General features: G+C 38.0%; 1 protein-coding gene across 1 annotated transcript; it reads left to right on the top strand.

Moving 5' to 3' along the window:
* The first annotated feature begins 636 nt into the window (after window positions 1–636).
* Window positions 637–25,319, top strand: CHIC2 (cysteine rich hydrophobic domain 2). The gene is made up of 6 exons (XM_075500074.1): window positions 637–948; window positions 8,361–8,415; window positions 8,570–8,725; window positions 22,072–22,128; window positions 22,295–22,354; window positions 25,112–25,319. Exons 1-6 carry the CDS (start codon window positions 830–832, stop codon window positions 25,160–25,162), a joined length of 498 nt encoding a protein of 165 aa, XP_075356189.1. The 5' UTR covers window positions 637–829; the 3' UTR covers window positions 25,163–25,319.
* The last annotated feature ends 510 nt before the right edge of the window (window positions 25,320–25,829 follow it).

Genomic DNA, 25,829 nt, shown 5'->3' with positions numbered 1-25,829 from the left:
AATATCAAAACTGCAGAGAGAGAACAAGAGTCCCATTCATTTTTAGGGTTTTCTGGTTAGCTTTCATATATATAGTCCTAAAAGGGGCCGTTCCTCTGCAATTTCATTGTTTGTCTGCTCTGCAATCCACGCAAACAACAGTCTTGGCGCGGTGCTTTCCATGGAGGGCTGAAAGGCTACCAAAGGGATGGCAGACCCAGACACCGACAGCACTAAGGGATACGTGAACATTTGGCACCAGCCTTCATCTGAACAGGCCGGCCTTGGTTTGGGGCTGCTTCCCGCACACCCCCTGAGCTAAGCCAGAGGGCCCAACGGGCAACCCCTCAGCTAACAGCAGGCCCCCAAAACGCTTGGCTGTTTCCATGGATGCCCAAAAGGGGCTAAAACGAGGGGAAAGAAAACACCCGGCTCAAACGAACCAAACAAACCCCACGCAAAGCACCGCTAAGGGTCACAGCGCAGCACAGCCCTGAGGAGGGCAACGCTCCCCCCGCCGCCTAACCGCCACACAACGGCCACACAACCGCCGCCCGCGCGCCCCTCCCGCCTCCCGCTGAGGCGGGCGCGCGCCCCGCCCCCGCCCCGCGCGGCGGGTGGGCGGGGCGGGCCCCGCGGCCGGATGTTGTTGTTGTTGTTCCTGCCCCGCCCCTCGCCCCCTCCCCCCGCGGAGGGTGACGGGCGCTTCCTCGCCCGGAGCCGCCGCTGCCGCCTCAGCCGCCAGCCCCGGCACCGGGGCGTCCCCGCCGGCCACCTCCCGCCGGCCCCCGCGGCCGGCCCCGTCGCGTCGCCCCGGCTCCTCTCTCTCAGCGGACGCCCGGGCCCGGCCATGGCGGACTTTGACGAGATCTACGAGGAGGAGGAGGACGAGGAGCGGGCGCTGGAGGAGCAGCTCCTCAAGTACTCCCCCGACCCGGTGGTGGTGCGCGGCTCCGGCCATGTCACCGTGTAAGGGCCGCGCCGGGGCCTGCGCGGCCGGGGCGGGCGGTGGAGGCCCGGGCGGCGGGACGGGGGCGGCTGCGTGCCGGGCCTGGGGGCGGCGGTGGCTGGTGGCGCCGAGCCGGCGATTACAACTTGGGGCAAGTCGGGGAGGTGGCCGGGGGGGGCACTGGGCTGGTACTGCTTCCCTCCCCGTCTTGCCCCGGCGTCCGTGGGACTGCGAGAGGGCTCTCCTCGGCCCCGCCGGGCAGCTGGGTGCCGCCTGGGACTCGCAAGCGGGTGCAAACCTCTAACGAGGCGCTGAGGAAACAAGGCTGGCTTGGGCTGTGACTGGCAGAGGAATGTGAAGTATTTGTCCAAAGTGATGAGCTGTCAGGAAGTGAGGTGCCTGGTGCCTGTGTTCCTGCGTATAACAGGTATGTGCCAGCACCTGAGCGGCTGGGCTATGGCTTAGGGTTGTTTATGTGTCTGTTACCCACTCCCATCTAACATGTGGCCGCTAATGCAGCTCTGAGGACTTTTAAGAAAGAAAAGCTGTCCGTGAGCCAGATATGTACATGTAAAGTCGTGTTAAGTTGTGATTGGATATGTGTTATTTCACTGTGTTTAACACGGGAGTGACTGGGAGTTTTGTTTTGTGAATGTTTGGTATCTCTGACGATCTAGCAGCAAGTGACCATGAAGTGGAGTACTTCTCAATAATGTAACAGACGAGGGCATCTTTCCTTCAGTCAGTTCTGTCAGTCTCACCCTACTGAAGTGTAGTTGTTGTCAGTTATGATGTACAGTTTCAGAGGCTGAAATATCAGCCTGGAGACAAAATGCAGCAGTGCAAACTTGCTTTTAGTACTTACTGTTCAGCAGGACTAGGTTTGCAATAGTAGCATAAAAGTTGAAGATATTGTGGTCTACTGCTCTGAGTCCCATGAACTCTACTAATTTTTAGGTACTGACCTGTCCAGAAATCCAGGGTTAGATTTAGAGTAGTTTTGTGGCACTTTGGTACATTACTGCTGTAATATTTGGTTGACGTTAAGTAATACTAACAGCCAGGCAGTGCAGCTTGCTGTCTGATTAAAAACAGGAAGTAAGACATGATAGACAGAGAGGTTTGGAGGGTTGGAAGGATGTGGATGGGCAGGAGGCTGAGGAGGCCCTGTAAAGGAACAGAAGCATGTAGCTGAAGTGTTCAGTGTATGAGACTCTTTATTGTGAACAAAAGTTGTTAGTGTCCAGTTACTTCCCTGAAAATAAGCTGCTAGCCTTAGCCTGTTTCTAGTAAACAGAGCAAAACCACAATTAGTTTTCATATTAGCAAATGCAAAAGTGTAAAGAACTGAAATGGAGGCAAACACTGGTTTCTCCAATGCTGGAAGGTAAGTTGTGCGAGACAAGATCAAAGCCCGTTAGTGGAATCGTGAGGAAGCTTGCATAGGGTGTCTGTGACTAGTAAGGGCGTTGTGGTTAAGAAGGATGGTTGCCTCATTAATTGTTCGTTAATGGTCACTAGCTCATTATTACTTTAAGCTCTTCCTTAAAGTATTTGTTCTTTAGGTTTTGGATGAGCAATGAAATATGAACGTGTACCTCCAAAATTAGGCAATTGATCTTCATCTACTTTCTTTATCACGCCAGGCGTTAACAGTTCACTGAATAGCATCAGCCACTTTTACCTTTGTACAGCCTATAACTTTTTTTGTCATTGATTGAGAAGCTTATTATTAAAAGTTGGATCACTGTCAGGACATTCACTTGGCAGATTTAAGGAACAGGTCAAGTCCTATGTATATAATGAATGTCTTGTGTGGTATAAAAAAGCATGTATGCATTTTGAAGGTCTGACAAAAATTATCAGCAGTTAAGCAAATATTGGATTGATCTGTTCCTGGCTCTGCAGTTTAAAGAGCTGCCGACTGCTTCTGCCATGTGTGTATTTAAACAGAAGCTCTCTTTTTCATAGTCTATTGTCATATCCTCTCTGATCTTACATAGGAGTCATAATGTTGAATTTGAAATATGTCATTTCCATGACTACAGATTAATGTCAGAAAGACATTTACTATTACTTGATTTCATCCAACAGACAATGGAAGTGTGTGAGAGTCCTTTCTAAGCTGAGTAGTTAAAAGCAATTAAAGGAAAGCAGGTAAATATTATCCAAATAAAACACACAAAGGCCTTGCATTTCCAGGGTGTGGGGCTTTTGATTAACACTAAACCCAAGAGTTTTCTTCTTAAACTCACTGTTTGGAGCATGCTGCACACAATTCTAAAACTCCTTTTTTTTTTTTAACATTGTTTTTTAAATATTCAGTTAAACTGCTTTCATACCAGCAGAGTTTAGATGGCTCGGTAGTCGGGAGTAATGTTTGACCTGGTTTCCGATAACTTGAGGTGATCTCTTCTAATGGCGAGAAACTTGAAAGCTGAGAAAATAAAGAACTTTACTTACAACTGAATTGAAAGTCCAAGGTATTTCATACTTGTTTCTAAAATCGTATTAGGGTGGAAAGAGAGGTACGTGATGAGTTTGAAATCGCGAACAGAATATTTGTGATAGGTGTCCGATTGTGTTTTTCAGTGACTGCTTTCCTGTGTTTTGCTGTTCCTCAACCAGTTGAGACACGTGCCTTATATATACCAGACTGTATTAGCTAATAATATTGGATTTATTAGCCTTTTGCAGTGATGGAATGATGGAGAGCTGTTGTGATGTGCTAGTGAATACCTTTCTGTGCTCTTTGTCATCTTATGACAAAAATGCCTTTTTGTCTGCTGTTTGTTTGTGTTGATGCAAGATAACTGTTTGGAGGGGGAAAAAACCTCACAAAATATATTCTCTCCCAAGTCAGTTTCTTTAATATTAAACTTAAGTCTGCTTATATATTTCTGAACCTTACTCTGTGTCAAGGCCATATGAGTGAAACAGGGCTTTGGGATAATTATGGATGGAGAGTGTTAAGATTTGTGGAATATGTATCTGTAAGGGTTGTGAACATGTGGAACTAAAGAGTATGGTTGAGAGCAATGAAAAAATGGTTTAGTGCCCCCATAAGAGAGGACAAAGAGGAAGAGGATAGCGTGTGTCTGTTTTATGTGTTAGGAAGATCTGAGCTGCAAGCTCAGAAAAGGTTGCAGGTTGGCTGTGTCCTATACTGTAAACTTCTGTACTATGAAGTTTCCACCTCTCACCATTTCTTTCTCCACTGTACACAAGGGCAGGAACTCAGCTAAACCTTTCAAACAGAGTCATGTTCAAGAAACACTTTTTCAGGTTCCAGGAGGGTTAAAGAAAGTACTCATGCATGAGGTGAGCATGGATCTGTTGAAGACATGATGTAGAATGGGAAAGGCATGGAGCAAGCAGAGAAGAGTACGTGTCACTGAAGATGGAGTACTGTACAAGAGAAATCTAGTGCTATATCAGGACAGCTGTCTGAGGAAATGCATCTCCAAAATACTGATTTCCAGTGTTTGATTTTTAAGACACTTTTTGCTGCTTTTTTGTCCGAGCTGTTATGTCTTTACAGTGAACATGTAGTAGCGTTCTCTGGAGTTTCTAATATTTTAATTTCCAAATTGCAACATGCAGTCAAGAGTGATAATACTGAGATCACATAATTATTTACCAAAGCTTTTAATGTATGGAGTGAGCCTTTTTTTACTACCTGCATATGGTGACAAAACTGTAATATGGAAAGCTCAGAATGATGTTGGTAGCTGGTTGAGTCAGCTTTGATGTTTCAGTTTCGCTACCCCACCATGTATTAAACATTGTCACAAGCCTTGAGTATGAAGTCTCAGTCTCATTTGCTTATAACTTCACCGAAGTGTAACTGTATTGGTCAGAAGTTTCTGTGCCTCACTCTGCCTCAGCGTGTTTGTAAATTCAGATACCTCTAGAGCTTTTCCAGTAGGGTTGTCTTTGTCAGGCACGGCTTTTGTGATCTCCATGAATATTTGCTTGTGTTTGATGAAGCTGTCAACATTTGAATACTTCTGGATCATGAATTCACAATAAATTGTTTTTGTCCTGCTGATTTCCCAGCCAATCTTCAGCATGAGACTGAGCAGGGCTTTCACTGCAATTACATCTTTTTGTGGCTTAACTGAGAGCAGGGAGACTTCCTTGTACCTTAGACTTACTTGCTCATGCTTCAGAGTAAAGCTTTTCTTAGTATTCTGGGTAGAGGGACAGCTGAAATTCTGTCTCATCTCTTGGTCGGGGGCTCAGCTTCGTTTTAGTTCTTGCAACAAGAGCTGCTTTGGACTGAATTATCCTTGTAGTTGGTCACTCCCTTATTGCTTAAATTTATATTTAATTCCATTATTCATAGTAAATCTCTTCTGGATGTTGAAGCATCAAGTACATGAAGATCATTCTTTGAAGAGACATCTCTTTAGACATCTGTCTGATTTGATGAATTAATTATATAGTAAAGTGGTGTTACCTTTTAGTTTTGAGAATTCTCATGGCAGCTGTGTATCTTGAGCTTGGAGTCCTTTTCCAGGCTTCGCTGCTTATGAAGTGTATACGGATCCAAGGGATTTTTTTCAGGCTTTGGTTTCCACTTCAACCTCCTGGCAATTTTAAGGAGCTTAACTGATAGGGCATGACACTTCTTTCTGACATTTACCTCGGCACTTGGTTTCACTCGGGATTTTGGAGAGAGGGTGGATGGTCCTCCTGTCATGGAGTACTCAACAGGATTTTCAATGGTAGAGGTATGTTTCCAGTAAGTATGGGTTTTCTTTGTTCTGTGTCGAAGTGGTAAACTTGCCATATATTTCTCTGGTAACAGTTTTCATTTGTTACTTCACCAGTTTTGAGGGATTTGTGGGAGTTGCAGAGCTACTATTCTAATTACAAATACTCAAATATGCTAGGTAACTTATGTGTAAGTAAGGTCTGCGGGGAGACCTTATTGTGGCCTTTCAATATATAAAGGAGGCTTATAAGAAAGGTGGAGACAGACTTTTTACCAGGGCCTGTAGTGACAGGACAAGGGGCAATGGTTTTAAACAGAAAGAGTGTAGATTTAGGTTGGATATAAGGAAGACATTTTTTACGATAAGGGTGGTGAGACACTGGAACAGGTTGCCCAGAGAAGTTGTGGATGCCCCATTATTGGAAGTGTTCAAGGTCCAGTTGGACGGGGCTTTGAGCAACCTGGTCTAGTGACAGGGGGTTGGACTAGATTATCTTTGACGGTCCCTTCCAACCCAAATCATTCTATGTTTCTATGATTCTACTGCCTGCAGTCAATGATAGGGAGATGACTTGTTTACTTTTCATTAAGACCATATATAAAAATCACGTACAGCGTCAAATTCATAAACTATCTAGCCCAGCATGCTGTTGCAAACTGTGGCAAGAGGCATTGCTACTTATGGGTTGCATGCAAGTCTAGCTGTTCCTGGTGTCCATTCTCCTTGTACTCTCTGGCATCCGCAGTTGTGTGAGGTGATGTATACTTCAACATCGTCTTTCCTTTAGTGTTTGTTTGTAAGGGAACTTGTGTAATCTCTCTTCAAATCTGTTGGCACAGTCTGTGTCACTAATCTCAAGTGGAAACAAACCCAGGAGTTTGCTACTTGCAGCTTAAAGAAGCACTTCCTTTTATCTGTTTTAAACCAATCTCCATCTAGTTTCAGTGAGTGCCCTCTGTTGTAGGATTTTGTGATTAACAGTTAATCATTCACCTTATCTACTGCCTTCTGAATCTTTGCACTTTGATCATATACCCCCCTCAGCCTTCTCTCTTCCAAGTTAGTGTCAGCCTTGTTAGTCTCCCAGGGCAGCTGCTTTATTCACTTAATTATGCTAGTCTTCCTTCTCTCTGCTTTCTCTTGACTCCACCAAGTCCTCCATGATATGTGGATACCAGAACCATACCCAGTACTGAATATGTGGGTATACAAGGGTTTTATGGAGAGTCAAAATGATGCCCTCTGTTGTTGTTCTTGATCACCTTCCTAGTGGTACCCAGGATTTTATTGCTATTTCTGGTGGCTGCTGCTGTATTGAGCTGATGTTTAAGAGAGTCATGAGCAGTGATAAAAGATCTCTCTCATGAGCTGTGGCTGCTAAACTTTAGTTGAGTGTCACATAAGCATAGTTTAGCTTTCCCAAGATTCACCACCTTTTATTTATCTACGCAGAAGCTCATCTGTCACCTTTTGTCCACTGGGTTTTGTGAGGCCCTTCCACAGTAGCTCACCATTGGTACAGTACTTAACTGCCCATTTGATTACTTGGACAAAATTCTCCATTGGCATGTAGATCATTCAGTTCAATAAGGGGAAAAAAAAAAAGCCAAAAAAGCCCCCAAACCCCTGAGAAATACGTAGCTGCTCAATAAACATATTGTCAAAGCAAATGATGTCTTTAAATTCTTCAACTATCAAGGCTCAGGTAAGCTTTTCTGCATACAACTGAGCAATGTGTGATAAGTCGTGCTGCCAATATTCAAGTCTTGAGCAGTTTAGTTTCTGATTTCTGTTGGTTTTAGTATTTGATAGTAAGACTGCTTTGGTTTATATTCAAAAGGTTATAATTACAACTTAAATTTTACACTTATTGCTGTTTACCAAATTAGTAGCCAGTCATACAGTTTTATTAATGACTTTGTTAGACTGTATAGTCCCTGTTAAAAGTTATTGCCTAGACTAGATGCCAGAAAATATTCAAATTTTCTTTGAGGTACGTCCATTCATGAACCCAACCAGCCAACTGTAAGAGAGAAAACAATTTTATTTATAGACAAGGTGAAACTCTTCTAATCTTTAGATCTTTTGAAACACAGAATAGTCAGTAACTCCAGCTCATCTCAAACTGCTTCATAGCTTTACATTCATAGTTGATGTGTTTCTTTCAGGTTAGTTATCATTTAAATGATGTTTTGCTAGGTAGTATTTTGTGTTTTGAAAGTTATTAGTGTGGTTTTTTTTCTGAATAAACAAGCTGGTATTGATTCCATTTTTATGCTGAGAACAGTTACTTAGCACAGCCTGAGTGGAATAGCACTGGATGAGCTTTTCTTCAAGATACATCTGTACTGGTGGAAGAGGGGGGTAATTCAAACTGTGGCCTTAACTTACTTCCCCTCTCCCCTTAAGTACTTTACTTTTCACCGTTGCTGCTATTGCTTATAAAGATTTTGCTGAGTTTGGGGAAGAGTCAACAGTATCAACAGAACTTTTAAGAAGAGACTATAGGCAAGATGGATTTCAAACTGCGTACAGTGGTGTACTTTTGTCCGTTAGGATAATTCTAGGAATTAATTTCAGGAAAAAATAGTTGTTATTAAAAATAATGCTGTTGTGATATGAACCCTGAGAGTATTATGAGGTGCTTGTAACTTGTGGCATGGATTGGGGTTACTTATAATTTTGGTATGACCTTCATTTTGTTTTTGCAGGTTTGGACTAAGCAACAAATTTGAAGCAGAATTTCCTTCATCTTTAACTGGAAAGGTGAGTGTCTATGAATAGGAATTTGGAATTGGAGTTAAGATTTTATTACAAGAGTTCCAGGTGTAAACCATTGTAAGAGTAGTAAATCATACTGCTGTGGTACTAGTTTGTTTTTTTTTGTTTGTTTTTGTGGTTTTTTTTTTTTTCCTTGTAGGTTGCACCCGAAGAATTTAAAGCCAGCATCAGTAGAGTTAACAGTTGTCTTAAGAAGAACCTTCCAGTTAATGTACGATGGCTACTATGTGGATGCCTTTGCTGCTGCTGCACTTTAGGTTGTAGTATGTGGCCAGTTATCTGCCTCAGTAAAAGAGTAAGTTGAACTATTCATATAATTTTTGATAGTTAGAATTGTACTGGGTTTGTTCTCATTTTTGTTTTTTTCTTCTCCCCCACCTTTAAAAACTATGTGCTAGAACTTATATGAAATCCAACTGATTTAAGTATTTTGGTATCAGTTGTCTGTCATACTAAAGTTACAACAGACACCAGTCAGAACTTTGAGCTTATAACTCAATGAGTGGTAGTATAGCTGAATGTCTTTGCTAGAACCATGTACTGTACAAGACTTATTATTGAATTAACTTCCAACATACTTTTTAAATAGCTGCAACTTCTCTGTGGTACACTGTTTGGGATTATCAGAATTTGGCAGTGATTGAGTGGCAGTTTTTGAGGAGCTTCTGATTACACTGTGGTCCAAATAGCCATACATTTTTGTTTTAAAAGGCAATTTTTAAGAAGATAATAATTGATTTTTCTTTTTGGATTTTTCCTTCCAAGCTGTAGATAAGATTTTTTTACATTAAGAACTAGAAAGTAATGTTTTGTCTGTGTACACTTGGCACTTAATGTATTGTTCACAACAGAAGCTCATTGCACGTGCCTGTCTTTCACTTCCTTTTCCTCAGTGCAGTTAATTAGGCTACCCTCCCATCTCTTCTGTATTCATGTGCGTAAAAATTCTTTGGCTAGTCCTATTTCACTACTTTGCAAGAAGCCTCTGTGCCTCCCCATCCTCTCCTCACTATTAGTACTGTTCATCTTTCCATTTCATGGCAAGGCTTGTGTATATTCTCTCTTGTGTAGTACCTCTTAATGATACAAATTGTGTACAATTCAGTACACTGAACATCATCATGATTTTCTTTATCAAAGTCCTCATTTTACAGGGTCAGTAAATCAAGGCATTCTAAAAAAAATATGTATAGGATGAACACTGATCATAACAAAACCTGTATGCATTTTTGTGTTATCTAACTTTCTGTGTTAAGATCTTAATGCTTTAGTCCCTTTGAGAGATTACTTAAAGCTAGTTTTAATTGTATACAAAATAAGGTAGAAAAGCTTCCTGGTAACATTGCATTCCGTGGAGGGGAAAAAAAAATGTTGGCGTCAGCATGAATTATATGAAACTCTAGGTTTTCTGTCTTTAAGCTGTCACAAACTAGTAAGCCTCCTGTAGTGTGATTGTATATCCATATCCTGAAAGTCTGTTACAAGAAATTAGAATTTGCTGATTGCTTCAACAGATAAGTTGGTGACTTAACTAGCTTGCAGAGAAGACTGCCATTCTAGGCCTAGCTCTGTTACAAACACAAGGGAAGCTTGCATTGCTGCTGTCCATGTTTAACTTCTAAAGGAGAAAGCTTCTGGTGCTCTGTAGTTTGACCTGTTTTTCTTACATAATGTGCTGTTGTAGCAGGAAATGATAGCAGGATATAACATGGTAGGGTCTGATGCCACAAGCCCTCATCTTCTAAACTGGGGCCTCTTAATCCATTACCAGAAGTCACAAATAATCAACTTTTTATACATCGTTAAACAAAGTCAGAAAAAAGGCAAGGGCTTGTAGCATCTGGGGCCAGTAAACAGAGTTTGAAGCTGAGGAAGGAGGTTCTGTGTGGGAACTTGGTGAAGGAACAGTTAGAGAAGTGCTTCTGTTGAAGTTTGTGTGAGATAGGAGTTAAGGTAAGCTCCCTTCCAAAAGGATAAATCTGAAAAAAAACCCCAACCAAACAACCCCCCCCCATGGATACTCTGTTCAGAGGAGGCTGGAAAGAGGTTAGTGGTGTAATTGTTGCTGTAATATACAGACTGCATAAGGACAGAAGAGTCTCAGAAAGAGAATGAACAGCGGGAGCAAGGACAGAAACGTGGGGTTGAAATACCACAAGTCATCCTGGAGGTATGGCCCAGACTGTCAGTAAATATTGCATTTTTCCTGTTAAAGGAGACATTTAAGGACCTTCACACCTTTTCTTGCACTTAAGATTGGGTGACTTAGGCTCAAGCTTGGATATCCAGCATTAGTGAAATGGAGGTTAGGACTCAGCTGCCTGAACACAGTATCTTGTGCCACTGTGGATGGCACAGTGGTGCTAGACACTGATGCTACTGAATACCTGTGTTTAGGCAGTTTGATTATTCCTTCAGAATGAAAATAATTTAAGTCAATCTGGAGACCTCAGCTCCTGTGACAACATCATTTGTACATGTCAGTAGCTCAGCAAATGGATGTCTGCTTAGAGGGTTGCCTGTCAGACAGAGAGCCCAAAACTTGGTGTCGATTGGGCATCTGGAGAGTATAATATAGAGAAGAATTAATTAACTTGTGTTCTTAAAGACAAACTGAAAGGGACGAGAATGCTTTCCCAAACTGTAACTCTTAATCCTGGACCTGGCTGGGAAAGACTTTTTTTCTGGTAGAGGAGGTAAGGAGGAAAGCTGTGGAATATTTTCTTCAAGGACATATTTGCAAATTCTGGTATAGGAAACAAGCAGAAGAATTTGTAATGATCCTAGTTGGGGCTACTATTCACAGAAAGGCGGTGAAAAGTTACTGCCACTTGAGTTGCTTGAATAGGTATGGGTGGATTCAACTTTATTTCTTGGTAGACCCAGACCAGGAAAGTACAAAGTGATTTAAATCCTTTAAATCCCTTTTACCTGGAATTACAGGTTTTGTACCCTTTAAGATCTCAGTACTGAATTGCATCCACAAGCTTGTAAGATTTTTCTTTTATGCAGGACTTTCCATCAGTTTACGTCAAAGTGCTATGACAAGTGCAGGAAACTAATCATATGCATTTTCCTAGAATTGTGGAAAGTGAGAGACAGCGCATGATGTGAATTACCTGGAGCTGCTCAGCAAATTGACAGCAGTTGTAAATACAACCTGGTTCATCTAGGTTCCAATCTGTAATTTGCTCAGTAGATTCCAGTAGAACTGTGACAAGAAGCAACTTCATATTCTTCCACTAAAAAAAAATTTAAATCCATAGACTGTTTTGGTTTGCTGCTAGTGCCGTAATTTTGCTGATACATAGCAGACTAATGTATTCAGTGTGAAGTAATCGCTTCCACTTGAACTCTTGTACTGCTTGTCTGTGATGCTACACTGTCTTGGAAGAGGGTTGTGTTGATCAAATGATCTTCCATGCTTTGACTTCTTCAGATCTCCTTTCACTGGTCAGACTCCAGGCATAGATGTAGTCACAACAGCCAGGATTCACTTCTTGAGGAAATGGGAATCTAGGATGAAATGTGCCTGTTTCTTCCTTTCAACTTTTAGATACAATGGATTCTTTCCCACTGACACTCACAATGTAAAACAATTATAACAAATGAATAATAAATAAATGGTTAGTTATTTTACAGTACCTGCACTTGTCTGAGAAGTGTTGCCTAGAGAGTTTTGCTAATTCAGCTCTGTCCTAAGTGATTCCTAGTGAAAGGACAGTTACTTGGAACTGGCCTGTGTTACATCCTTTGCTGCAGTGATCACAAAAGACTCCCAAGACCATATAATTAGAGAGTTTGGTTTCTGAAAGCAGGATGGGAGTGTTCCCATGTAGAACTGAAATTTGTGTTCTAATCGCATGATAAAAATATACCAGCCTTCATTTTTGCCCTTTCCTACTGAAACAGAAGATTAACAAATTTGTTTTGTTGAATTGCATATACAGTGAGCTAACAAGTGGGAGTGTTTTTCAAGTTAAGGATTTTATTAAGTGAAACAACAGTTTCAACTATACAATTGCTTACTTTTAATACAGAAGAGTAATTTTTGTCAGAATGACCAATTAAGAAATGCCTGTTTTAATGAGGTGGAATCAATCTACCATGCTCTTAAATTGCTGTTATACTTTGCAGCTCTTTTTCAGAGAAACATTTTTTTAAGGTTCACGTAGACAAAATGAAAGCTGCAGCTTCAGAGTTTGTGAAGTTACAATAATTCTCTTAATCTTTCTCTGTATTATGTATTTTACCGCCTTTCATTGACTTTTAAAATTCTAATGTGGGAATGTTATCACAAATGCAAATATGATTTTTGAAATTACAGACAATTATTGAAAGTTTGTGTATAATGGGAATATATGCTTATTTTTGTGCAGTGAAAAATAAGTTATGGGTTTGTCTCCTTAAATCAGCAGGTGCTTCAAACTAGGAATTTATTAAGTCACAGACATTTGTAAGCTTAATTGTTAATTATATCACTTTAATGCATTTCCATGCAATGAAAGCTTTTACTTCACTGTATTTCTCTCTTCAGTGCTTTGTTCAGTGCTAGTTTTGGAAGTCTTTGTACAGTATTGTTTCCTTTCTTCTTTTGCATTGAGGTATTTGAGGAAAAAGCCTGCTACTCTTCACCAGTAGAATAAATGTTTAATTTGATTCAATATCTTATTGCCTCTCTCCTTTTATGTGGTCTTGATTCGATTTTAATGAATAAAAGCTGCAAGAAAATTACAGGAAATACAGTCCCTCGTTTGCAGATCTAGATTGTCGATGATCTTCACCAGTTTTACTCATAGATTGTACCATCCTTTCCGGGACAAGTTCCAGATTGTACAAATGAGCATTAAGTCTTTAAGTTATTGTTCTTTAAATAAAAAGAATGGCATAGTGAATTATAATTCAAAAAGCACTACAGGCTCAGGTGCCCATTTGAAGCCACTTTTTCAAATGAATTGACAGTCATTTTCAGTATTAACTAAATGCTGTAGTTCCTGATGTGTAAATAGGATAAATAATTTCAACAGAAATGGTAACAATGAAAGCTATGATAGAATTGCAGTACCACTAGATTTCTTAAAAGCTGGTATTGTACACATAAATTGCATGTTTCAGAAGGTTCATGGGCAATCTCTTAAAATGAATAGAATGAGATATTTAATTGCGATCTGTACTAATACTTTCAAGAGCTACTTGTTTGTTTGTGAATTCACACAAAGCTGATGAATGCTGCTTAAGCCTCATTATTAGTTGTCACTTACGTTTACATCTTCAGAGTGCTGTATAAACATAAGCTAATTACAACTTCCAAAGTATTGATTAAATTAAATATGTGGTAGAGGAGCTGGAACGAATTTTCTTAAATACAGTAGTCGTGCTTGTCAAGTGGATGATACTGATGTTAAAATACATTAGCTCAGTTTATTTGAGCTATGAATCCATTATATTTATTTTCAAAACTGAAGAAAATATATATTTTTCTCCTCTGCCTATATGCCAGGGACTTGGCACTGGAGATACTCTAATACCATAATGCTTTTCCAAGAAGTTCCTCAAGGCAATTACATAAGATGGAAGGTGCCTCGTTTTTGAAGTCTCTGTTGTGACAATTTACATTGTAATTCAGTTTGGAAGAATCTTTAAAATTGTAATGTATTTATTACGTTTATCCTAACCAGAACACGTTATCTCTATACCGGCTCTAGTCAGCTTAGTAAAACTTTTTCAGAGCTTGTCTGTATCAAATATGCATTCTTGACCATGGTCTTCAAATATATTCAGAGGTCTTTAAGATCATATCTTTTTTTTTTTTTTTTTAGTATTGGCTATGAAATGAAAACTTCAAAAGAATCAGAAGATTCAGACCTGCTATATTTTTCTTTAAAAATTGTTCACTATAATTTTGGTCAGAAGAGTCACTAAGTCCTCCACATACTAACTTAAAGTGGCAAAGCTTGTAGAACACTATAAATGAGAAATCGTCATGTGAATAGCTCTGTGATTATTTTTTTTTTTCTATCTCTCAAATCAGATTTTTATTTCCTTCAGAGCACCCTATAAAGGTTTATTAAGTTTTCATGTGCTTTCCTAAAGGGTAGAGTTGTGAGTTGGTGCATAACCAGGCGTGGGAGCAGATAGTTCTGCCATGCCTTTTAATTTGCAAACCTGCCTGGGGCGGGGGCAGGGCAATAAGATTGGCATGAAAAATACTTACAAATATAAGTAAATCACAAAATATTAGTTTGTTTCTTTATAGGTCAAATGCAAATCATTTAGTATTTCAAAAATATGTATTCTAAAGTTAAATTTGTAATTTCACATGTTCTTAGGAATAGGTTTTATATTAATTTTAAATGCAGCGTATATCTTTGGTTTCTATAGTGAACATTCTAAATGCTATTTAAAATTTAATTGCATTTGTAATTTGAATGATACCTTTGAACATTCTGATATCAATCAAAATAATACATGTAGGATTAACATTTCTATGTTATAGTGCCTTTTACATTGTGATGGCTGAGGTTTCTAGAGGGAGCCATAGATCATGCAGTGGTTTGGTTTTAATATTGCTTTTTGTATTGCTTTTCATGTCCAATTTGACATGTTTCTGAAAAAACAAATGTGAGCTAGTTGAAATTTGCAGAGGTGTTTTGAAAGACTGTGCTAAAAATGGTCTAGCTAGTTGTCACATTTGGAAATCAGGTTAGGAAGGGTCATTTTTAGGATTCTGTCTTTAGCAACTTGTAGATGATGCCAAATAGGGAGCATATGTAAACACCGTTGAGGAAAGAATTAGAATGCAAAATTATCTGAAATTCATATGATGAAATTAAAATAAGTAGAAAGCCCTTCACTGAACAATAACTTATTAGACTGTGTTACTGTAAAACAAACATAAAACTAGAATGGGCTGCTGGCAAGTGTGAGGTAGTGACACTTCTGTGCCTCTTCTCTTACTTTTTCTCAAAGTAGTCTTGCTCTGGGATTTATTCACTTTTTCACTTTATTAAACAAACCAGGGTAAAATGTTATTAAGTAGCCAGATTTATTTTTTTGAAATTGTTAACTAGCTACAAGGTCAACCTACTTGGGATTCTGTAATTTACCAGTTCTATCCTAGATGGGCAAGGCACTGTAGAGGCTGTCCCTTTCAGAGAGATCATTCTCTTGAGTATGCACACTAGTGAAGTGTTAGATTTTACTGGGCCTTCTGGAGTTATTTTATGAAGTTGTGCTGCCTTTCAGTCTTTCTGGCCATGTAGCTTCTCTTCCATTCTTGGCCCCTGCCCTTAGACACTCTCAACAGCCGGAGACGAAGGCTTCCTACGAACTAATAAATTAAACCTGGGAGTGTTCCTAGAGTTGATGCTTTATAATTTGTACTCTTAGAGAGGTCCCTGGCAGGCTCTGGGTCTGTGTTGTGTAACAATTCCTAGGCATTATTAGAATGCTCCAGGCACTATGAGTAGTTCGGAGGTTATGAAAACTTACTGATATAGATGTAAGCTGTTCCCTGCCAGCTGGCTTCAAGTGAATGGGAATGTTTCTGGGCACAGTTTCATTTCCTAATAGAAATGTAACCCAAGATTCTTTAGTTTCTCCACCTGCACTGGCCTTGAATTATGTTCCATAGCATACTACTGGATAGTTTGGAAATAAATGATGGAGACCCAAATTAACATCTCTGTAACCTTAAAAGAGAAGATGGAGGTGGAATTTTCATCCACGTTCAGTTTATTATTTCCCACAGTGGATGACACCAGATGAGTTATGTGGTGGAGATTCAATCCTATTTTCATCCCTGTTATGGTCAATTCCATCTTACTGTTCATTTTCTGTGGCCCTTTCTATGACAATGTCCTTCAGCAGGAGGTGGATGCTTTAGATTGTCATGGCCAGATTTGAATAATTTGTTTGGAGGGAATGGAGCTTCATGGTTTTTGTTTCCTTATAATGGTGGAGAATCAGAGCTAGAATTTAATCCTAGAATAAAAGAGTTACAAATCTTTATTTACAAATTCCAGTAACAACATTAGTTATAATCCTGATGGTTCATGGATCAGTTCAACATCTGTCTGCCTGTGAAATGTGTTTTTCCACTGCTCAATTAGGCCTTCTCAAGGGAAGCGTGTTAATTTTGCCAGGGTCAAAACCATTTCTTCTACAAGGCTTCTCCATAGTATGAAGTTTCCACAATGGTTGGCTCTAGTCACTGTCACGTCATTACAGAAAGTAGCTAGCTACACTTACTTGGTGACTTAGCTCTTATAGAACTGCTAAAATATCCAGTGGCTAAAATGTCAAGTTGGCATCTTGAGCCTTTTGGATTGTCTATATTTGGGAGGAAATTTATAGAATAGTTTTGTAATCAACTTTTAGGAACTTCCCATGATAATTTCTCTCTGCCACATGTTTCTACTGCAGACCAAAATTACTTAGGAAAGTACTCATCCAGTATCTATCAGTTAATACATTGGTGATAATACTACAAGATGTTCTCCATTGTACTCCTGGATAATGTACATGGGGTGTATGTTTCTGTACATATTTCATGATTCTCCACATATTTCATGGCTTTAGTGCTTTCTTAAACAGTCTAGGAGTTTGAGAATCAAGGTAACCAGAGTCTCTGAGGAATAGTCTTTGGCTTAGATATTAAAAACTGTTACATGCAGTAATGTCAAATAATGTTGCTCTCCTCTTTATATCGGCAAACAATGTGGTGGAAGAGACCTTTCCAGAATGTAGTTGATCTGATTTGATTCATTATTCTTTAAATTCATTTCTCTGTGGTGTACCAACCCACGGTTGAGACCTGTACAAATTAGGTCAGTTTATGGATCGTGTGAGGATTTGGGACAATATCCTCAGGGCTATCTTTTAGAATGGGAATTTTCCTGAGGTCAACTTGATGTTGTCAGTTCTCCTGCACCAGAATTCTGCTGATTATATTTCTCTTTGATCTGTGCTTTGGTCTGGGCTCACTTTCTGCCCAGAATCATCTGTAAGGTAAGACAAGATGCAGCAATAGTAATCCTGTTGGACAAGGCAGTTATTTCAAGATTGTACAAAAAGCACCAGAATGCTACATTTATTTCCAGATATTCTTCAATCCGTGTAGTATGGGTTTCACTCACTTTCTTGCATGGATGCTGCAGTGGCTTCTAGGATGAGCACCCTTACAATAGTCTCTAGTAAGAAATATCCTAGCTACTAATGGGGAAGATGATGCAAGACACACCGATGTGGTTGAACAGACACCCTTTCAAACTCCTGTACGTGCTGAAGCAGGTATTCCAGGATGTCAGGATCTGAAATCAACTCAGGTTTCACCTTTGTCATCTTTGCCCTTCTCAAATAGAGAATTCCTCAGTAAGATTAGAAACTGTAAATTGGTAAGATTCCCAAGGGTTTATTTGTGATACAGTGTTCAAGCTGGGGACTTTCTCAGCACAGGTAAAGATACATGTAATTCAGTTATGCGTGTTCCAAGTACAGTTTTGACATTCTTGTGGCACTAGTATGGGCCTCAAAATTGACTTAGGGGATGTTCTAGCATGTTGAAAGTTGAGCATGCAGTTGTGTAACTCGGTTATCTTCTAACTTTATATTTCATTGTTTGTGCTGATAAATAAAGTATTTGGGTATAAATTTTGTAGTCAGGTATATCCTTGTTTGGAGAATGAACAGAAATTCCTGCGTCCATCATTTCTCTCTGAGCGAGCAGAGATGGTATAGTTCAGACCTCTGATAGGATCCTTCACCTTTCTTCCATGGGGTATAATACAAATTCTGGCCATATGAGAATCAACAAAAATCTGCTTAAATTGGTCTCTTTGTATTTTGAAATTTGAGCATAAAGTGTATTTTTTCAGGGCAATATTCAAAATTATTAATACTTGATTGTGGTAAAGTTTTGTATGAAGGAATTTGAAAATCTCCACGTACTACTTATTGGACTAATGTTGCACTACATTTACATATGTTTTGGAGTTTTCAGATGAGAAATCAAAGATCAAATGCATGTAGTGGGAGATTCTTCTGTTGTTCCCAGACAACTACAAATAAAATTGATAGTGGAGGATTGTGGTGTTACTGTCAATGTTGTTTCCCCACTTAAATAAAGACAAAGGGAGGTACTCAGATTAGGACTGTTTTGGGAGTCGTGTAAGATCCTTTTGTTTAATATTGTACCAGTCATTCACTGATTTACAGCAGGAGTTGAGGGGGCTTTGGCCCATTCACTGGTATGGTTTAGCATAGCATGCATGTTCCAGGTCATGCACTGCAAGAGGGGGCCCTGTGGCTGCACAGCCTCCCAGTCCAGATCATAACTGCATCTGGAATTATAAGCTAACTTCAGTAGACACTGCAAAGACATAACAGAAAGGTCTTGCAGTTGTTAATACAGGTAACAAGCTATTTGTATTCAGTACTGTCTTGTTTCTGCATGAAAAGTTCATATGTAGTCTTACTATTTTTTTTTTCTTCCATCTTTAAGGGCAAAACTTTATTTTACTTAGTTGGGAGTAATAAGCATTGGTGAAAGTGTATTCTGCGTTAGGCTTTTTTTGGTAGTCTGATTTTTCACAAGACACTGTCAAACATGAATTTTTTAAAAGCATCAGTTATTTTACAGGAATGTTTCATTAAACATTGCATCTAGATAGTTGATTGAAGGGGTCTATTTCACAAAATTCTGTGGATAACGTTAAAGAGTATCTGCTTTTTTCACAGAGTATGTTACAAAGCATACTTTCTTATCATTGGTATGCTAAAAAGTGTACTTGAATTGCAGTTTTAGCCTAGCTCAAATATTGGATTGGGTTTTTAAGAAAAAAATTTTAAAAGCTGGATAGTATTAAATCTTCCTAATAAGCAAGTCTCTCTTCCACTTAATTTGTGCTTTTGTTGTGGCTAACAAATAATTTGCTGTATGGGTTTTTCTGTACACCATTGATAGAATATATAAGCTTGTCATCCTAGTGTGCTGGAAATGCTACACTCAAATCAAGTGTTCCTTTCTGGTTTTGTATATCCTCACCTGCTCCTCACTGTAAATCATTGAGATGTCAAGAGCAGTGATTAATTAAGCTGCACGTGCAAGTGCTTTTTTTCACCTGTCAAGTAGGAAGAAAACTTACTATAGTGAATTGTGTGATGCTGTTTAATTCATTTCTTTTTATTCCAAGCTCTGAGGTTTGTAGAAATATTTTACAGTCTAATTTTCATTAACATTTCTGTACTGATAATATGGCATGATTTGGGAGCTATGACTATCCCAAATTATACTACAGGAAGGATTGTATTTAAGGCTCTGGGAACATAAATAATTGTGGTCTTGAGGCTGCATGTGTTTTTATCTCGCACTAGTCAAATGACTTTAAACTGGCTTCTTATTTAAATAAACCAATTAATAGTACATAACTACCTATCAATTTCTTATTTATGTGTATGTATTGTAATATAGATGTAATTTTATTGGAATTTGAAAAGCTTGGATGTTTTTCACACTCTTTGGGGCAAACAATGAAATTAAATTGTATAGTGATCTTAATCTATTATTAAAAGGTCCTGGAAAGGAAGATTACAAGGTAGACTCAGGTTTTGAATCAGTTTTGCCATTGGTTTAGCAGCGGGTGGGCAGGCAGATGCCTGCTCAGAGTAGAACCTATTGCCATTTTTCACCATTGATAGAGTAGCCTTTCAGAGTCAATGAGCTCTGTCAATGTGAGCTTGTCAAGGCTACAACTTCATAGACCTGAGAGGCGGTTTGAGAGGTCAGCCCTTTTCAGGTTTGCTGTGATGCAAATGAACTTTAATGCTTAAACAACTATTGGAATTTTTATGTCTGCTCCTTGTTCTTTTTTCTTCACAAAGTCATTGACGAGACATTCAGTGCTTTTTAAATTGGAAGTTGCATTGTGCTAAAGACCTAGTACAGATTTACGGAGGGCTGAAAGCAGTTAGATCATGTTCTTTTCATGGTGCGATTAGAATCAAATCGATTTCCCTACAGCCTTCAGCATTCAGATGGCAATTTTAACAAAGCTTGGGGGCTAGACAAGGGACAAAACGACTGAACTGAATGTTAATTACACTCTGCAGCCTTATTTTCTTTTGATTTGGAGCTGACTGGCAACTAAATTAACAAAAGTGTGACCATAACTGCTGCCCTATTTTCATTTAAAAGGAGAGCAGACTCTAAAAGGCTATCTTTACAAAGAAACAAGTGAGGTCTACTGATTATTGTTAAAGGGCACTGTCTTTAAAAACATAATAATAACAATAACCCCCAAAATACTCAATTCCCAATTGATGTGATAAATTAGTCACTGGCACATCCACCTTCTGATAATTCCTTGACTTGTGCTATTTAAAATAAAACTTAATAAAAATTCAGTGTAATGATTACTCATAGACAGCAATGATCTAATTTTTAATCATGTGACCACAGTACATGCTTAGATGTGTTTCCCCACAACTGCCTCGGTATTAAACTAGAGCGAAACTGATGTTTGAAAACCAAGATGTTAATATTTGATGGGAAATTAATAATTTGTTGTCTAATTTTTATTTTACTCAGACATTCTTGTTTCTCATGACAGCATTTAGTTTGATTTGTTAAGGTTCATTTACAGTACTTGTATTTTGTAGTAATAACAGCAAGATGCTTTCTCATCCCTTCCCCTCACCCCTCTCTGCCTTGTAAGGAAGCTGCAGCTGCACTAAGTTGTATTTGATCCTTGTCATTGCTCCGTCCTTTTGCACCTGCAGCTCTGTTGGTCTCATCTTAACACCTGGCACCATGAATTATCCTCTCATAGTCAGTAGCAAATCCCATTTAGAGCTAAGCAGTATATATTCTGGCAGTCAAATGACCATAAATGTCAGAATGTATTTCTCAAATGTAAATATATCTGAATAATTATATCCAAAATGCTGTGAAACTTTACAGGACAGAATGTCCTTTAATACTAGCATGCATAATCTTAAGCTGTGCAGAACAGCTTTCAGGATTGTCTATCTGAAGTGTCAAGTGTGGACAACATAGGCAGTAAAACTTTTCTTTAGAATCCTAAATATTGGGTTTGCTGTTTGTACAAATCACAGATTTAATAATATTAATTTGTGCAATTTACTGTAACTTTCTGCATTTTGTTTTCAGTCTCTAAAATCTGGATATAAAAGTAACAAAAAATTCTCTTTTGTTTAGAGTATTGCGTATTTGTACTTGACCTAGAGCATTGCAAAATAGTTCACAACATTTGTCAGTTTAGATGCTGACCTTCTTAGAAGCAGTGCATTTAGACCACTGATACTGGGGGAGCAGTGTTCCTGCTTTTATACTTAGATCACTTCAAAATTTCTGTGGTTTTAAAGTTATAACTCCTATAAGAACCAGAAAGCATATATATGAACAGTTTTTGTTCCAAAATGGTTGAAGATAGTTATTTGGCTGTCATAAAAAGTTATTTCTGTTCTAGTTACTATTTAATACCAGAGAAGTTTTGATAGTACTGCAGACCACCCTGTACTCAGTCACTGTCCTGTACCTCTCCTTTTCACACAAAAGCAGCTGCAAAACAAAGTTTTTCTAAAACCAGTCAAGAGTAAAATTCTTTCTCATTTGTCTTCCAGACACGAAGATCGATTGAGAAGTTATTAGAATGGGAAAACAATAGGTTATACCACAAGGTGAGTGCCGCAGGGAGCAGCTTCGTACTGTTGGAGTTTGAATTGCACAGTATGGAAACAGATGCTTTTGTTGAACGAAAAATATGAAAGGTGGACAAATGGGCTAGTCTGTGTGCTGCAATAAAATACAGCTCATTTTTCTTCTTTTTCTTTCCTCCTTGTCTAGCTGTGCTTGCATTGGAGACTAAGCAAAAGGAAATGTGAAACGAATAACATGATGGAATATGTAAGTTAAAGGGCTGTTTTGTGAGTTTCTCTATTAAATGATCATTTATTTTGCTTCTGATCTTATTCTTTTCATGATTATTAATCAGTAAAGGTGTCAGGAGCTTAATCGCCTGAGCGCAAGGATTTTCTACGGTTCACAGATGCATGGTTTCATGTGCAGGACTGATTTATAAAGTTATGAATGACTTGAAAACAAGGCTTCACTGTGTTCTGAAAAATAATAAATTAATTGCCAAGATAAAATAGCTTGAACATGTGCTGATGGAGTGTGAAATTTTAGATGCTGTATAAAGAATAACCACAACTTTGGTTACGCAGCAAGTCAGATATGGCTTTTTTATATAATGCTAATCAAGTCTAAAAGTATGGAAGACCTTTCAACTAAGCTGTTGGAGCTTAAGAAACCTTTAGCCTTTTTAGATTTTAACTGCCCCTTACCTCAACTGTCTTGAAAGTATCTTTAACTCCAATTGGTGTCACTAAAATATTTTAAAGTCAGTCCCTGGAGTTTTAACTAACTTCAGGCTTTGGCTGAGACTCCATAGGCCCTTCTTGGAAATATACAGTGAGAAGTTATATGAGGTTTAAAATTAGTGATGTCCAATGTGGGATTTCAGTTTGTTTAGCTTGCAACCTTCTTTCTCTTTTTTGGTACTGTTTTTATTTCCATTTTCAAAATATCTTGGAGGTACATAGAATAGGGTGAAATTAAGCTGCTAAAATGTAAGAAATATTAGAATTTGCATAATTTCTTTTAATTCTCTAGGAAGTAGGCAATAGGAAATGTTACCTTTTTAAAAATAAAGATTAGCCTTTGAGAAATATGTACTGTATTAGTTCTAACTTATCTGTGCTCTTTCAGTACATAGTACTTTGTCTGTTCTTTGAAACAACAAAGCTATCATGCATATAAAAATTTTAAAAGGGATTAAATAGTTGGAAATTATATTAAAAGGATCTTTTTCTTTGTCTTCCTTTTTTTCCTGTTTCTACAGTAGATCTTATTTCTAGCCTGAAACATAAGATCTTTAAAATGCGTTTTTTACAGAATGGCTCTATTCAGTTCACTGAATAAGTAGACTTCTACAAAATCTATTGGTTTAGAAGTATTCTACAAAATCTTTTGGTTTAGATGTATGAGACGTGACTGAAAATGGAATAAAACAAATTTCAGAAAGTAGATTTGAGCTTTACCTAAATGAAAGGGTGTTTTATTTCACTGAAAATTTTGTTTTTCCACAGGAAAACATTGTCACATCCAATGTTTTGCAGATTCAATTGAAAAAACCACATACAATGCTACTTTGTAAATAGTATGGCCCAGCAACATTTACAGATGAACATTAATTCTATTAAATTCAATTTAAAATCAGTTAACCTGTTTACATTAATAATATGTAAGCATGGGCATATGGTTTCACAGGATAAAGATCAAAGATTTTATTTTTCAATTTGTGAAACATCTAATATATTATCTCTGGATATATTTAATGAGAAAATCTTTACTAAACTTCTCTGTACCATTTTCTCATTTTCAGTGAACTGATTTGCTAGTCTCTTAAACTGTCCTTAATGATGTGTTCATGATTTAATTTTAAATAATAAACACTTATCCTCAATTTTTTCAAAATGGGTGATTTAAATTAGACTCCTGTACCCAAAACTTGGTGCTTTGCCAACTTGAGGTTCTAAATCCACTGTTGTAGATGCTAAATTAAATAAATAAATTAATTAAATAAAGACACAGTAGTCTTACACCTTTGGCATAAACACAGTGTTCCAGCTTTACTTCTTGCTCCCTTTTTGAAGCCTTGCTTGAATACTAGAAGCCCTGGTATCTCTGAAGCATCCGGTGGTTGACTCATGTCAGTGATCAATGGGTTTTGAGCAGTTTGCATCACTTCTGAAAATAAGTCACTTTTGAATATCTCTAAAGATAAACTTATACACCCAATTTTGATATTATTTCAAAAGTGTTTGCCTTAAATAAAATCAGAGACTTACTTCTTTTCTGATGTTCAGTATGCTATCAGAGATAGAAGTGTTTACTCTCTAAGCAGCCAAGCTGTGTTCTCTTTTACAATCAAAAACATTTAGAAATTCTTTTTTAAGTTCTTAGAAAGGCAAGCTCCCCTTACAAGTAAATAAAATCCTTAGTTATGTTACCAGATGCATTTATTTGTTTATGAAGGCAATCATGCTGCTGTTTTATGACTGTCTCTCTGAAGAAAGAAAATGCACAAGCGAACATTTTCTTTCAGCTTTCTATTTAAAGTAGGATAAATACTTGGATTGTATTCTGGAGCGTACCCTACCACATGTACATAGCTCAGAAACACATAGTTTAAATTTGAATTGGGACCATAAGAATAATCATGCAAAAGCATTAGCCAAGTTACTTGTTAAGTACTTGCAGATCTATTAAATATGGGAACTTTGCAAAGGTTGATACACCTTTCTATACAAGTTTTGAATTATAAACATGATTTAGAATCCTATATTAAGTGGAAACAATTTTGAAGTAAAAGGAATTGCATGTGTAATTGAAAATTAACTTTGCATACGTTGTGCCTTCTGTTTTTTTTTTTTTTTAAATTAATATGTTTATCTCTTTCATAAATTCTTCCTAATAAAGTAAATGAATTATGTTGAAGAATAATTATGTAGTAGCTTATTTCAGTTTGTTTAGATGTGTTAGGTATTGTAGGCAAACTTTTCCAATTGAATTTGATATATTTGTTTTCTTTTTATACAGGTCATCCTTATAGAATTTTTACCAAAGACACCGATTTTTCGACCAGATTAACATTTGATTTATTTATAGAGACTTATTCAAGTATGTTGTCTTTCCAATGGTGCCTTGCTTGGTGCTCTCCTGGTGGTGACATAGCATTGGTTCTACAGAATCTTGTGGTGTTTTCATTCTTTTTTGTTTGTTGTTTTCTTTTTTTGTTTTGTTGTTTGGGTTTTTTTTTTAAATAAGAGCATGTTCTAAGTGCATTTGGTCAAACTCTGCAAAGTCATTTCACGCAAATTTAACTACTACTTAAGTTATTGTTACTTTCACTACTTCTGTTTATTAATGTATCTTGATTTTCAAAGAGTCTTTTATATGTGTGCGCGCGCGTGTGTGTACATATATATTACTATAAATACACAGCTGAAAATGGTATACAAGTGAGCAGGTATTTTTTTATCCCAAAATGACACAACTGATTGACTGTGCATTGTGTAAGTCCTTTTAATCATTCATTTACATGCTGAAGTACCTTCAAAGATCTTCCTAAACTTTTATCAGTGACTAGCCAATTGTAAATATTTTTATTTCTTTTTGGGATATTGGCTAGCCTCTTCCAACAAAGAAGGAGATAAAGTTCTTTTTGAAACTGTGCTTTTTGGATGCCAAATGTCATTGCATTAGTAGAGATCTCTGTGCTTTTCATGAAGAAGTCTTGTCAGCTGGTTCTGAAAAA

Source organism: Mycteria americana, chromosome 4 (genome assembly GCF_035582795.1).
Source record: "Mycteria americana isolate JAX WOST 10 ecotype Jacksonville Zoo and Gardens chromosome 4, USCA_MyAme_1.0, whole genome shotgun sequence".
NCBI classification, from domain to species: Eukaryota; Metazoa; Chordata; class Aves; order Ciconiiformes; family Ciconiidae; genus Mycteria; species Mycteria americana.
The sequence above is the reverse complement of the archived record's forward strand: the minus strand, read 5'-3'. Positions and strand labels throughout refer to the sequence as shown.